The 15192-nt window shown below is 38.2% G+C and overlaps 1 protein-coding gene and 2 pseudogenes across 1 annotated transcript; all 3 read left to right on the forward strand.

Moving 5' to 3' along the window:
• Positions 1 to 214: 214 nt before the first annotated feature.
• On the forward strand, positions 215 to 623 carry LOC149170757 (uncharacterized). The gene has a single exon (XM_089425716.1). It carries the CDS (start codon positions 276 to 278, stop codon positions 621 to 623), a length of 348 nt encoding a protein of 115 aa, XP_089281842.1. The 5' UTR covers positions 215 to 275.
• A 9220-nt stretch (positions 624 to 9843) lies between these two features.
• On the forward strand, positions 9844 to 11156 carry LOC149170758 (uncharacterized; annotated as a pseudogene).
• Positions 11157 to 12094: 938 nt separating this feature from the next.
• Positions 12095 to 13317, forward strand: LOC149170759 (uncharacterized; annotated as a pseudogene).
• The last annotated feature ends 1875 nt before the right edge of the window (positions 13318 to 15192 follow it).

A 15192-nucleotide genomic window follows, 5' to 3' on the forward strand; every position in this document is an offset into this window, starting at 1 on the left:
CCTAAACTGTTAAAAATCTCCTATTTCAGTTGTAGAAATATTTTAACTAAGTGGATATGGTCAGAGAATTTGAATGGTTGATATTGAGTATCTAAACTCCTCTATTAGTCACAGAATTTGAATGGTTCATATAACGTTATATATAGCCAATCCTGCTATCCTCTACAAAAGTATAAGGAAAGACGAGCTCTTCGATGCAAGACAACAATAATCATCCCCTGATCATTGCAGCACCGTTGTGTTCCGTGTTCGAATCTCCAGGCCGTTTCTCGATCATGACTGAGGTGCTGCTCAGGAAACGCAACCGTGACCTCGAACCTCTGCCAGAGTCCATAGACGTCCAGGAGCAGAAACGCTTTCACGGCAAAAAAAGAGACCAGTTCCTTCATCTACTCCAATTAGATCAAACTTTAGCAGAAGACGGCGAAGAAGATGAATTCACTCCCAGTGAGCAGGCTGTAAACGGAGTCATGAGAACCCTGGAGGAAGAGATCGCCGCGACATGTTCCACTTCTTATCCTTCCCCAAACTTGGGGTATAATTCTGCGGCCACTGATAGCTCTGGCAACCACGAAGGCCTAACTCGAGATACAGACTCCGTCGTTGATTTATGTTATTGTTGAAATCGTAATTTCAACGCAGCTGGAAACATTGCCAGAAACCGGTCAGCAAACCCGCCGGAGAGTTCTCGGGTCACATTCCGGCAAAGGGACTTTTCGTAATTTTGAACCCGAGAAATTTTGGAGCTGACGCGTGGTTCACCCCTGACGTAAGCCAACGTAATTTTCTCGGGTGGTAAAGCTCTACAACAAAGTGCCTTCCGATATCGTTATCCGTCGTTCGATCTGGTCCACCTTTTTCATCCGTTGATTGTCTGAAGCTGCTCCAAACCTGCATACGGCAAACATTAATTTCATTGCGTGGAGTAGATCTAAGTTTTGGTTGACCATACGTTTTAAAGAAATGTCATAGTGGTAGGTAGGATATTGAAGTTTCTTATATAGAGCACGTAAGTTTTTTTTATGAAAAAGGTATGGTGCATTTAAACATAGGTATGGGCACGTTTTAATAGATGTCTATGTTTTTTTACGGCATGTATTAAAAATACAAAAATCGTATGTAATATGTTTGTGTGTTGACTTTTTATTTGTTTTTGTTGCACACGGGAGAAAGAGAACAACTGGTGTTCGCAGCAGCGAGAGAGAACCAGAGATGTATGCACAGCAGTGCTCAAAATATACTTTGTAATGTTCTGTTTTGACTTTTGTAATGGAACGGTGAAAATGCAAGGTGAAATGAAAATGTTTTATGTGCTGAAGGTTTAGTAATATCCATGAGCGCATTTGTTTTGGATGTAAATGTAATTTTTTTTTGATTTACAGTAGCGTGTAAAAAGAGTTTTACATCAGTAAATGTAAATGGAGATTTCACAGCAGTGAATATAAAAAGGATTTTACAGTGGTAAATCCCTCTCAGTAAAAGAGGATGAAGTTTGTATCAGTTTTTAATGAATAGAATGTTTTTATGGTGGTGAAATACTCTGTCTCTCAGTGAATTTTTTTTTAATCTTACCTGAGCACAAAAGATCCTGGAGTAAAAGAAACAGAGCATTGCCTCTGTGGTGTTTGTTTAAATCTTGGTTTTTGGTATTTTCTCCATTCAAAAATACCCAACAGTGGTATCAGAGCAGGCTTAGGCTCTTTAAAGAAGTTAAAGAAGCTGAAGGGAGAAGGTTGTTGCTGCAACAAAACTTCTCAGGCAGACAGAAGACTCAGACAACAAAGGATTCAGGTATTTTACAAAGTTTTTTTTGTGTTGCTGAAGAAGCAGTGATTTGTTTTAAACATAAAGTCAAGGATTTAGAGGCATAGATCAGAATGCAAGGAATGGCCAACACAAGCACTGGTATGGGTATGTTTAACACCCAGCTCCCACAGTTTAATGGGAAAAACTATGACTATTGGGCAATAACTATGAAAGCCCTGTTTGCCTCTCAAGATTTATGGGAAATAGTTGAAGATGGTTTTGAAGAACCAGCAGATGAAAATGAATTTAATAGATTAACTCCAGGAGAGAAGGATCAGTTGAAGATCAATAGGAAGAAGGATTCAAAAGCTCGTGTGTTGTTGTATCTAGCAGTAGACCAGAGTGTATTTCCAAGGTTAGCAGCAGCTAAGACAGCAAATGAAGCATGGGAAACCCTTAAGACAGCCTATCAAGGCATGGAGAGAGTGAAGACAACAAAACTACAATTGTTGAGAAAGGATTTTGAGAATCTGTGCATGAAGGAGTCAGATAACATTGACTCATTCTTCACTCATGTGATTGGTGTAATCACACAACTGAGAACTCATGGTGAAACCATTGAAGATAGAAGGATTGTGGAAAAAATATTGAGGGTCTTACCCTCAAGGTTTGATGCCATAGTCACCACCATTGAAGAGACAAAGGATCTCTCAAACTATTCAGTTGATGAGCTACATGCATCACTGATAACACATGAGCAGAGGTTGAGTAGGAATGAAAACTCATCTCTTGAACAAGCCTTCAAGACCCAGATGTCCTTTGGAAGAGGAAGAGGTCAAGGAAGAGGAAACCGAAGAGGAAGAGGCAGAAGCCAGAACAGAGGAGGAAGGAACAGCTCATCAAATGCACAAGGAAGAGGCAGCAATCCAAATCAGAACCAAGGCCAAGGCAGTAGCCAACAAAGAGAACAGTATCATGCTCAAGGAAAAAGGTATGATAAATCTAATGTTCAATGCTATTATTGCAAAAAGTATGGACATTATGCTAGTGATTGTAGAAAGAAACAACATGATATGAACAGTAGAAAAAATGCAAATGTTACAAGAGAAAACAGCAGTCAAAGTAATGTGTTGTTAGCATGTAACATGGCTGAAACAAACAGTGAGGACATATGGTTTTTAGACTCAGGTTGTAGCAACCATATGACAGGAAACATTGCCCTCTTTTCAGCCTTAAATCAGAATTTGAAATCAGAGGTCACACTAGGAACTGATAGTAAAGTGTCTGTTATGGGAAAAGGAGAAGTAAAAATATTTACAAAACAAGGAGAAAAGAAAACCATAGCAGATGTCTACTATGTCCCCGGAATGAGATGTAACCTCTTGAGTATTGGACAACTTGTCCATAAGGGGTACAATGTTTTCTTTAAAAATGATGTGTGCACCATCATGGATATACCACCCAGCAAAAGATGCATTGTTGAAGTGAAGATGACAAGGAACAGGATGTTCCCTCTCAGGATCAGGGCAGATTTGAAAAACAAAAATGAAATTGCAGCAGTCACCCAAGAGGCCTTCCAAAGCGTGCCAAAGGATGAAAATTGGTTGTGGCACTTGAGATTTGGTCATCTCAATTTTGGAGGTCTAAATTTGTTGAGCAGGAAAGGAATGGTAAGAGGATTACCATTGATAGAGAAGCCGGACAACCTTTGTGAAGGTTGTATATTGGGCAAACAACATAGAGAAAGTTTTCCATCAGGGAAAAGCATAAGGGCAAAGGCACCCTTAGAGATTATCCACTCAGATTTGTGTGGACCAATGCAAGCTCCATCATTAGCAGGCAACCTATATTTCTTAACATTCATTGATGATTTTACAAGGAAGACTTGGATATATTTCCTTAAAAACAAAAGTGAAGTCTTTGAGAAATTCCAAAACTTCAAAGCACTTGTGGAGAACCAAAGCGGACTGCACATAAAGGTATTGAGAACTGATAGAGGAGGTGAGTATATCTCAAATGAATTCCTAAAGTTTTGTAGAGAAAATGGAATTCATAAATAGTTTACAGCCAGGTACACCCCACAGCAAAATGGAGTTGCTGAAAGGAAGAATAGGACCATCATGGAGATGGCGAGGAGCATGTTGAAGGCAAAGCATTTGCCAAATGAGTATTGGGCTGAAGCTGTACATTGTGTAGTTTATATACTGAACAGGTGTCCTACAAAAGCAGTCATGAACAAAGTGCCAGAAGAGGCATGGAGTGGGAGAAAGCAAGGTGTCACCCACATGAGAGTTTTTGGGTGTGTGGCCTATGCACATATTCCAGATCAGCTAAGGAGGAAGTTGGACAGCAAAGGGGAGAAATGTCTTTTCATTGGATACAGTGAGGAATCCAAAGCCTACAGGTTGTATATCCCATCTACCAAGAAGTTTTTCGTCAGCAGAGATGTTCAATTCATTGAAGAGGAAGCTTGGGATGGAAGCATAGAGAAAACAGTGAATGTCAAGAACTGTTTGTCTCATGATGAAGATGAAGAGGAGGTGGCTGAAATGCATCCCCAAACAGCAGCGCCAACACAAGGACAGCAAGGGACACCATTGAGGATAAATGAGAGTGCTTCTCCAAGCACACCACAAGGAGGAAATTCAAGTGTATCTTCAAGCACTTGCACACCAAGTGAAAGAGGTAAGAAATTTAGAAATCTAAGCGACATTTATGATGAAGGAATGAATTCCTTATTTGCCTTGTATTGCCATGTTGATGATCCTATTCATTTCGAAGAAGCAATTAAAGATAGGAAATGGATAGAAGCTATGGATGAAGAGATGAATGCCATAGAGAGAAACAAAACATGGGATTTGGTTGAGCTACCAAAAGGCAAAGAAGTCATTGGTGTGAAATGGGTCTATAAGACCAACAACAATGCTGAAGGCAAGATAGAAAGGCACAAGGCAAGGCTGGTTGTCAAAGGGTACAAGCAGCAGTATGGGAGAGATTATGAGGAGACTTTCGCACCGGTTGCAAGAATGGAAACAGTGAGAGCAGTTCTGTCCATAGCAGCACAAAACAAATGGAAAGTCTACCAAATGGACGTGAAGTCAGCATTCCTAAATGGAGTGTTAAAGGAAGAGGTTTATGTTGAACAGCCTCTAGGCTATGAGAAGAAAGGTGAAGAGCACAAAGTGTGCAAATTGAAGAAAGCTCTTTATGGGCTGAAGCAAGCACCAAGAGCATGGTACAGCAGGATAGATTCTTATCTATTGGATAATGAATTCGACAAGTGTGAAGGAGAACCCACAGTCTACATCAAGGAAAAGGATGGTAAAATTTTAATTGTTGTCTTGTATGTAGATGATGTTATTTTCACTGGAAATGATATTTATCTTGTTGAGAATTTTAAATCAGTCATGAAGGATGAATTTGAAATGACTGACATGGGTTTGTTGAGATACTTCTTAGGCATAGAAGTAGATCAAAATGAAAAAGGAATTTTTATATCTCAAGCAAGATAGGTAAATCAAGTTTTGGGCAGATTTAAGATGGAAGAATGCAAGGCAGCAATCACTCCCACAGTGATGGGATTAAAGCTCAGCAGAGAGGACAACAACAAGGATTTTGATCCTAGCTTGTATAAAAGCATTGTGGGCAGCCTTATGTATTTAACAGCAACTAGGCCTGATTTAATGTATGCTGTTAGTTTAATTTCCAGGTTCATGGAGAGGCCGAAGGAGGCACATTGGCAGGCAACAAAGAGAATTTTAAGGTATGTCAAAGGTACCAAAATGTTTGGAATTTTATATAATGCCTCAGAACATTCAGATTTGGTTGGATACACTGATAGTGATTGGGCTGGAAGTGTAGATGATCAGAAAAGGACTTCTGGTTATGTTTTTCATATGGGTTCAGGAGCCATTTCATGGGCTTCTAAGAAGCAATCCATTGTAGCATTATCTACAGCAGAGGCTGAATATGTGGCAACTACAGCAGCAACATGTCAAGCAGTATGGATGAGAAGGATGTTGAGAAGCTTAGGCCAAGAGCAGGCAAAAGCGATAGTGATCTTTTGTGACAACAGCTTAGCTATTGCATTGTCAAAGAATTCTGTGTTTCATAAGAGAACGAAACACATTGATACAAGGTTTCACTACATAAGAGAATTGGTGAACAATGGAGAAATTGTCCTAGAACATTGCAGGACTCAAGAAAAGGTAGCAGACATCTTGACAAAGCCATTGGATCAGAAAAGCTTTGAATTTTTGAGGAAGTGTCTGGGTATGACCGAATGCCCAACTGTTGAAATTAAAGGGGAGTGTTGAAATCGTAATTTCAACGCAGCTGGAAACATTGCCAGAAACCGGTCAGCAAACCCGCCGGAGAGTTCTCGGGTCACATTCCGGCAAAGGGACTTTCTGTAATTTTGAACCCGAGAAATTTTGGAGCTGACGCGTGGTTCACCCCTGACGTAAGCCAACGTAATTTTCTCGGGTGGTAAAGCTCTGCAACAAAGTGCCTTCCGATATCGTTATCCGCCGTTCGATCTGCTCCACCTTTTTCATCCGTTGATTGTCCGAAGCTGCTCCAAACCTGCATACGGCAAACATTAATTTCATTGCGTGGAGTAGATCTAAGTTTTGGTTGACCATACGTTTTAAAGAAATGTCATAGTGGTAGGTAGGATATTGAAGTTTCTTATATAGAGCACGTAAGTTTTTTTTATGAAAAAGGTATGGTGCATTTAAACATAGGTATGGGCACGTTTTAATAGATGTCTATGTTTTTTTTACGGCATGTACTAAAAATACAAAAATCGTATGTAATATGTTTGTGTGTTGACTTTTTATTTGTTTTTGTTGCACACGGGAGAAAGAGAACAACTGGTGTTCGCAGCAGCGAGAGAGAACCAGAGATGTATGCACAGCAGTGCTCAAAATATACTTTGTAATGTTCTGTTTTGACTTTTGTAATGGAACGGTGAAAATGCAAGGTGAAATGAAAATGTTTTATGTGCTGAAGGTTTAGTAATATCCATGAGCGCATTTGTTTTGGATGCAAATGTAATTTGTTTTTGTTTTACAGCAGCCTGTAAAAAGAGTTTTACATCAGTAAATGTAAATGGAGATTTCACAGCAGTGAATATAAAAAGGATTTTACAGTGGTAAATCCCTCTCAGTAAAAGAGAATGAAGTTTGTATCAGTTTTTAATGAATAGAATGTTTTTATGGTGGTGAAATACTCTGTCTCTCAGTGAAATTTTTTTTTAATCTTACCTGAGCACAAAAGATCCTGGAGTAAAAGAAACAGAGCATTTCCTCTGTGGTGTTTGTTTAAATCTTGGTTTTTGGTATTTTCTCCATTCAAAAATACCCAACAGTTATCTCCTGGAGGCTTCAGATGACGCTCTCAGCATTCCTTCGAGCCCCGTTTGGGACATAACAGAAGAATTATGCCGATCTTTGGAGGAAACACAGGAGAGTTTGACGGGGAATCCAAATTTTAAATCGCTTTGTGAAAACTGGCACTTCGTGGACGAATTCGAAAACTATGAACTGTTCGAATTCTACGAGCATGCCTGGGATGCGACCCATCTTGAGGATCATCTCAACATAGATTTTGTCAGACAGGTCACGTTATTTGACGGGGAAATTTTTTCAGATGCTTGAGGACTGTAAACTGCCGGATGTTTTGAAGTTTGAATGAATGCAAGATTTCCTTATTTCTGTATAGCCGGTGCTTCAATCCGGTGCTTCAATCTGGTGCGGACCAGAAATAGATATGGGATACAAACAACATTTGTACCATTAAAAATTTCTTTCATTTATTTTGTGCAAATTGTGCGACATAGTTTTTTGGCATTCTTACAAATTTGGTATCTGACATGGCAGATAAAGTTTCAACATCTTTCAGATTAATCTAAACTATGGTATAATTAATTCGAAATTCATTTTCCTGGATCTCCACGGAAGAAACAAATTGAAATATGATATCTGTCCAGAATTTTTTTTTGCCTAGCATATCAATTTAGGTTGTTAAATGTTTGCTATGGCTTCTTAATAATCCCGATTTTCAGTTACTTTAATTCCCGCGATCCACTGATAGCTCTGGTCTGATGTTTTAAGCTGTGGCTTAACTGTTTTATTAAAGACTAATTTTGTGAATATTTGATCGATATATTTAAAGAGGTCGAAAACTAACATTCTCTATTTATTATAATAACATTTTTTTCAGTTTCAAATTCAACCCTTACCAGCCATCTGCGACATTGACCTTATCCTTGTTATGTTCAGCGGAGGAAAAACAACCGAAAGAGGCAAAATCTGTGTCTTAATTTAGAAATATAAATGCTCCAGATCTTTAAACATTATACCATATTTATTTCATCTACAAACAAAACCTATTTATTTCATCTTGTTTGATTAAAACATTTTGATACTGTCACTTGTAATTCCGATGGCTGTCTCTGGAATGTTTCCAATCGAGGATTCTTACTCTTTGCCAGTGTGTAGCTTTTGATTGTGTTAGCTTTGTCTGTGTACCCACTGTCTTCACCTAGAGCATATTTTCCCTCAGTTTCTAGTGTATCTTCACTATTTCCTTTCGATCAGTTTCAGAAAACATAAATATACTTCTTCCAACCTGCTTTATCCACCTTTCAGTCACTCTTTTCACTTTTTAACTTGATTTGAATTCAGTAACTGTGTACAATGCTGCGTCTGAGCACTTATAGGATGAGCAAATCCTGGAAACAAACTTTGATCGTATCTTTTGCTCATACAGTTTAAGTTTACAGAACTTTTGAGAAGTTCAATTCAAATATTCTATGTCTTGATACAGAATTATTCTATACTGTGTCTTTCCGTGTTTTCTCACCATTTTTTACAAGTTAATTTTCTGTTTGTGGTGGAGGAGCTCTCCATATTTTATTTTTCTCCTCTCTTTTCTGTTTTCAACTTAAATTTATTGTTCATATGTTTTCCCTATTAATATTCAATTACTTACTAATCGTATGTTCACTTGCTCACAATTTATCAATTGACTATTTAATTATTTACAATTTATTTTAAAATTATTATATAAATTTTACATAAATTTTTTTTCATAAATTATTAAATATAAATTTATATTTAAAATTAAAAGCGACCTTCTTACTTTTCAACGGCGAGAAAGCAACGGCAACTTCCATTACTTCAGTTCCTTGGTCCTTTATGAAGTCAGGTTCATTAGCACTTAGTTTTATTGATCGGTACTTTATGGTTGAGGATGACTGGATACATCGTTAAGGTGGTGAAACAGGGGTCAGGGACTCTTTCTATTCCTACTAAGAAAGAGAAGAGAGATCGTTCTTCAGTGGTTTTAAATAACACAAAAGTAAATTAAACAAAAAATAAATAACTAAATATAACTAAATATAACAAAATTTAAAAAAAAATTAATACATTACATAAAATAAAATATTTATAAAATTATAAAAAACTTAATTCTTATCCATATTTTTAAATTTGAATACGAAATTTAAAATTTTCCTTGGCATATCTTATATAATATATTTTATTATACTATTTTATTATTTAAATTTTTGTTTATTCATTATGGAATACATTTTTATTTTGTTATTTTAATAATTTTAATTTTACCTATTAAGTTATTTATATTTTATATTGCTTTTCACATTATTCATTAGTTTTCTTATCAATCTATAAGGCATTCCTTTGTTGCTATTGATGTTGATCATTGTACATGACCATCAAGCCTTTCTCCATTGTCCATGCCTTGCCACTAGACCGTATAGCGTAGGTGTGTTGCAGGTGGCATTATGGGGTAAAGTTCTATAATTTCATATGTTTTGTTATATTTACGCCGTAAGGCGTTTCCCTCTGAAATGAACTTTCCTAAAATCTACTTGTCATCCCTATGTGCCCTTAGATTATGTGTTAGACGATTAGATGATTGTTAATCGTTCAATCAAAGGAAGGTAGTTGAGTGGTTGGAACTGTTCACGATATTTACTTGATCAGTCTTCAACTTTCTGAGCGCTCGGAGAAAAAATCCATTACTGTTTCCTCCTTGGAAATCGCGTGAGCAGCGCAAGGAGTGTCCCAAATGGATTATATAGAGAATCATGGCGGTGCGAGGGCTCCTTTATCAAGGTTATCTTCAGGCCACACTTACTACACACTCGAATCTCTGCAAGGCGTTACAACTCTTCCCCCTTACCATTCTCATCAACATCGTTGTCTTCCTCAGCATTTGCTCTCCGCCAATCTGTCCCCATTCACATGGGAGGCAGGGAAATGCCACCTACCCTTTCTCCTCGATTGGTACCCATGACCTTAGAGACACGATGATTAGGGATCCCTATAGACAACCCATTATTGACAGAGAACCCACTTTGAATATTATGAATTTTGGGGCAGAGCCTATTGGATATTCCATTGGCCATTTGCAGAGCTTGAACGAGTCTGTGAATCCAACTCAGCAATATCAACAGCAAGAATTTGTTAATCAAACTTCACCTCCACCTCCGATCTATCGACATCAGTCACGCCAACAAGAGGTATTTGTTTTTTTTTTCAAATTTCCATTCCACATTGTGCAATGTAGACATCCTTTTTCATTCACTTCTTAGCCTCTCAACTTTGAACTTTGTTTTCTGATTCAGTAGTGTATCCATTATTTTTCAACCTTTTCTTATTGTGCTAGAAAAGTTGTTTACTATTTCAGTAATTTGTCCATTCTTTTTGTTTAGTAATTGAGCAATGTTTGATATTGTGGGAGCCTTTATCACTGTTGAGGGCAATACCACATTCACTAGGCACTAAAACAACCTCTCTGTTGTCTTTCTGAGGCTGGGAAAATGCAGAGAGGTTGATCTTCATATTGGAAATTATAGATCATACTATTTTTATTACTAACATTGGGTATGCTTTTCAGATTTTCAAGTCCAGGTTGGGTAAGAACTCAGATTCTAGATTGCAACCAAAGTCTAAAAACAGGGCACATAAGGAGATCCAAGCATCAAAGATATGGATGCTAAGACTCCAAAGATCCCTGGGTGGTGCTCACTCTGTGATGTTACCTATAGAACAAAGGAAGTTCTTCACAAACAACATGTGTTTGGGAAGAAGCACCAGTCCAGGTTAAAAAATTTGAAGGAAAAGGGTTCAAAAGATGTAGTAAAGCCACAAAAAAAGCAGCCACAAGGACTGGTGGGGTGGTGTTCTCTTTGTGAGGTTAACTACGGAAGCCTAGAAAATCTTCATGAGCTGCATATGTTAGGGAAAAAACACCTATCCATGTTAGGAATGGCAAAGACAAAGGAGCAGGAGACAACAGAGACTGGCAAAGACAATGTTCTTGGAAAAAGAAAAGATGATTCAGTGAAGGAAGAAAGAGATATGCCACAAGTTACATAAAGGAGATGCTGCCCATGCCTAGCTTACAGAGGATGGGAATTCTGAAGCCCATTTATCGGTCTATGGTGAGACAGAAAGTGTTGCTGGTCGCAAAGTTGCAGAAGAAGATTTTGTCAAAGCCCAAGATGAAGGGGTAGATTAAATGTTCCAAGCTTTCAACCTGTTGAGCGTAAAATGGTCTGTGTTTTAGGGTTTGTGGACATTAGATTTCAAAATTTTCTTTAAGGTTTTGTGACAGTTGAGACACTTCAGGATTGCAGAACAGAAATCCCTGGAGATTCATAAGAAATGTTTTTGAACATGCTGGAATTAAATATTACGTAGGGTTGAATTTCGAAAATTTTGATGTGATTCATAAGAAATGTTTTTGAACATGTTGGAATTAAATATTGTGTAGGGTAGGATTTAGAAAATTTTGATGTGATTCTAAACTTTCCATATGTAAACAGTTCTTAAGGTGGCTGTGATTACGAAAGAAATTGATTAACCTCTTTGCAAGTTAATTCGTTTATCCTTTCAATGTTGAAATGTTTTTAGAGAAGGTTCTCTGTAGAAAGGGGCCTCTGTAAAACTGAATGGGGATCAACGAACAGAGCGGGATGTTTCCATTTGTGCTAGTAAATTGTCTTCTGAGCAAATTCATCTGTCTAAACTTGATGGAAATATCGCTTCTCCAGGTACTCAGTGTTCAGTTTACATTACAGTCTCCCATGCAATATTTCTTGCAAGTGCCTAGATGGGTAGATTCACGTGTTGGCTCCAGAAAAGTTCAGTTTATTAATGTGGACTAAGTTCTTTTGTTGCAATTTTTATGTAATTCAGGAACAAATGACCGAAAGAGGAACAATCCCGAGGATCAACCAACAGAGCAAGATGTTTCCACTTCTGGTGGTAAATTCTCTTCTATACGGATTCATGTGCCCAATGGAGTGTCCCAAATGGATTATACAGAAAATCATGGTGGTGCAAGGGCTCATTTATCAAGGTTATCTTCAGGCCACACTTATTACACACTGGAATCTCTGCAAGTCATTACAACTCTTCCCCCTTACCATTCTCATCAACATCGTTGCCTTCCTCAACGTTTTCTCTCCGCCAAGCTGTCCCCATTCACATGGAAGGCAGGGCAATGCCGCCTACCCTTTCTCCTCGATTGGTACCCATGAGCTTAGAGACACGATGATTAGGGATCCCTACAGAAAACCCATTACTGACAGAGAACCCACTTTGAATATTATGAATTACGGGGCAGAGCCTATTGTATATTCCATTGGCCATTTGTAGAGCTTGAACCGGTCTGTGAATCCAACTCAACAATATCAACAGCAGGAATTTGTTAATCAAACTTCACCTCCACCTCAGATCTATCAACATCAGTCACGCCAACAAGAGGTATTTGTTTTTTTTTCAAATTTCCATTCCAGATTGTGCAATGTGTCCATCCTTTTTCATTCACTTCTTAGCATCTCAACTTTGAACTTTGTTTTCTGATTCAGTAGTGTATCCATTCTTTTTCTACCTTTTCTTATTGTGCCAGAAAAGTTGTTTACTATTTTAGTAATTTGTCCATTCTTTTTGTTTACTAATTGAGCAATGTTTGATATTGTGGGAGCCTTTATCACTGTTGAGGGCAATACCACATTCACTAGGAATTAAAACAACCTCTCTACTGTCTTTCTGAGGCTGGGAAAATGCAGAGAGGTTGATCTTCATATTGGAAATTATAGAGCATACTATTTTTATTACTAACATTGGGTATGCTTTTCATATTTTCAAGTCCAGGTTGGGTAAGAACTCAGATTTTGGATTGCAACCCAAGTCTAAAAATAGGGCACATAGGGAGATCCCAGGCATCAAAGATATGGATGCTAAGACTCCAAAGATCCCTGGGTGGTGCTCACTCTGTGATGTTACCTGTAGCACAAAGGAAGTTCTTCACAAACAACATGTGTTTGGGAAGAAGCACCAGTCCAGGTTAAAAAAGTTGAAGGAAAAGGGTTCAAAAGATGTAGTAAAGCCACAGAAAAAGCAGCCACAAGGATTGGTGGGGTGGTGTTCTCTTTGTGAGGTTAACTGTGGAAGCCTAGAGAATCTTCATGAGCTGCACATGTCAGGGAAAAAGGACCCGTCCATGTTAGGAATGGCAAAGACAAAGGAGTAGGAGACAACAAAGACTAGCAAAGACAATGTTCTTGGAAAAAGAAAAGATGATTCAGTGGAGGAAGAAAGAGATATGCCATCCAAGAAATGCCACAAGTTACATAAAGGAGATTCTACCCATGCCCAGCTTACAGAGGATAGAAATTCTGAAGCCCATTTATCGGTCTATGGTGAGATAGAAAGTGTTGTTGGTCGCAAAGTTGAGGAAGAAGCTTTTGTCAAAGCTCAAGATGAAGGGGCAGACTAAATGTTCCAGGCTTTCAACTTGTTGAGTGTAAAATGGTTTGTGTTTTAGGTTTTGTGGACATTAGATTTCAAAATTTTCTTTAAGGTTTTGCGACAGTTGAGACACTTCAGGATTGCAGAACAGAAATCCCTGGAGATTCATAAGAAATTTTTTTGAACATGCTGGAATTAAATATTACGTAGGGTTGAATTTAAAAAATTTTGATGTGATTCATAAGAAATGTTTTTGAACATGCTGGAATTAAATATTGTGTAGGGTAGGATTTAGAAAATTTTGATGTGATTCTAAACTTTCCATATGTAAATAGTTCTTAAGGTGGCTGTGATTACGAAAGAAATTGATTAACCTCTTTGCAAGTTAATTCGTTTTTCCTTTAAGAATAAATTCTAGCAGCATGTTCATGAGAAATAACTCCTCAACCCTTCCTAAAAACATAAGGTGTAACATCCCGTTACGAATGCAATCAGTGGCTCGTCCATTGCAGAATGTCAGACATCTACCTCTACAAATGCATCCAGGATAAGTTGTTGGGCCGCCACCTGTGTCACAGTCGTTACCATCAGAGACTCCATGTAGTATCAATTGCACAAGAAACAAGTTAACTTAGGAGTCCTTGGAGCGACATGTCCCAACAGTGCAGTTTCCTCAACTGTGACCCCAATCCGACTTGATGCCACTGCAACAGAGCAACATGTCCCGACCCCTATCTGACCTAATGCCCCTGCAACAGAGCAACATGTCCTGACCCCTATCCGACCTGATGCCCCTACAATAGAGCAACATGTCCCAAGGTGCAGTTCCATTAACTCTAGGCCCAATCCAACTCAATGCCAGAGCAACACGCCCTAGGATTGCAATTGCATTAACTCCAAACCCAATCCGATTAACATGTCCCAAGGGTGCGGCTCCATTAACTCCAACCCGATCCCAAAGAAACATTATTCCATAAAAACAGTTCCATTTACTTCAATGACAATACTATCAACATGTCCCAAGGGTGTAGTTCTATTAACTGTAGTCCCAGTGTGACCCAGTGAAGAATTTGTTGCTATTTTGTTGAACACATATCTAGGCTGTCCTTTGGTAGCAGTTGATGTTGGAACTTGGCAGGTTCATGCTTCTTCGTGAGACCAATATAAATGTACTGTTTCAATGTCGTTGGTGGCAGATTTATGCAACATGTTTGATCATTTAAGTTTAACAGATTTGCCTTTTATTTTCCTACAAAGAATTTGCTCTTTATATGTGCTGGAGTTATTGGGATATTCTTTAGGAACTAGCAGGCATGCAAATTTATATTTTTAAATCCCTAATTCTCCTCATCATTTGCAAATTGTTCGTCTTCATCTATGCTCAGAGAAGACAACTTAGCTTCCGAAAGTTTGTAAGACAGAAAAGGAAAATTTTAGAAAATATGGAGGTAATAATAAACACCCTGTGGTGTCAGAACAATGTTTTCTCGGGTTTCTGTTGAGCAATAGCATTAGAGAGCCATATATTGGTGAGGGACCTTTAACCCAATGCATCAGTGGCTTCATACAGGTGTGATTGGGGTGCTCATCTTTGTATGCAGAAGAAAGGAATGTCATTGATACATTTGTGATTATTTCTTTCAACAGAGCTCTCTGG

The sequence above is a fragment of the Pinus tabuliformis genome, chromosome 4_2 (genome assembly GCF_031772625.1).
Source record: "Pinus tabuliformis cultivar Carrire ecotype Pingquan chromosome 4_2, CPIR1, whole genome shotgun sequence".
Taxonomy (NCBI): Eukaryota; Viridiplantae; Streptophyta; class Pinopsida; order Pinales; family Pinaceae; genus Pinus; species Pinus tabuliformis.

Excerpts from the sequence above, each read along its gene's own strand:
- LOC149170757 (XM_089425716.1), top strand. The coding sequence starts at position 276 with ATGACTGAGGTGCTGCTCAGGAAACGCAACCGTGACCTCGAACCTCTG.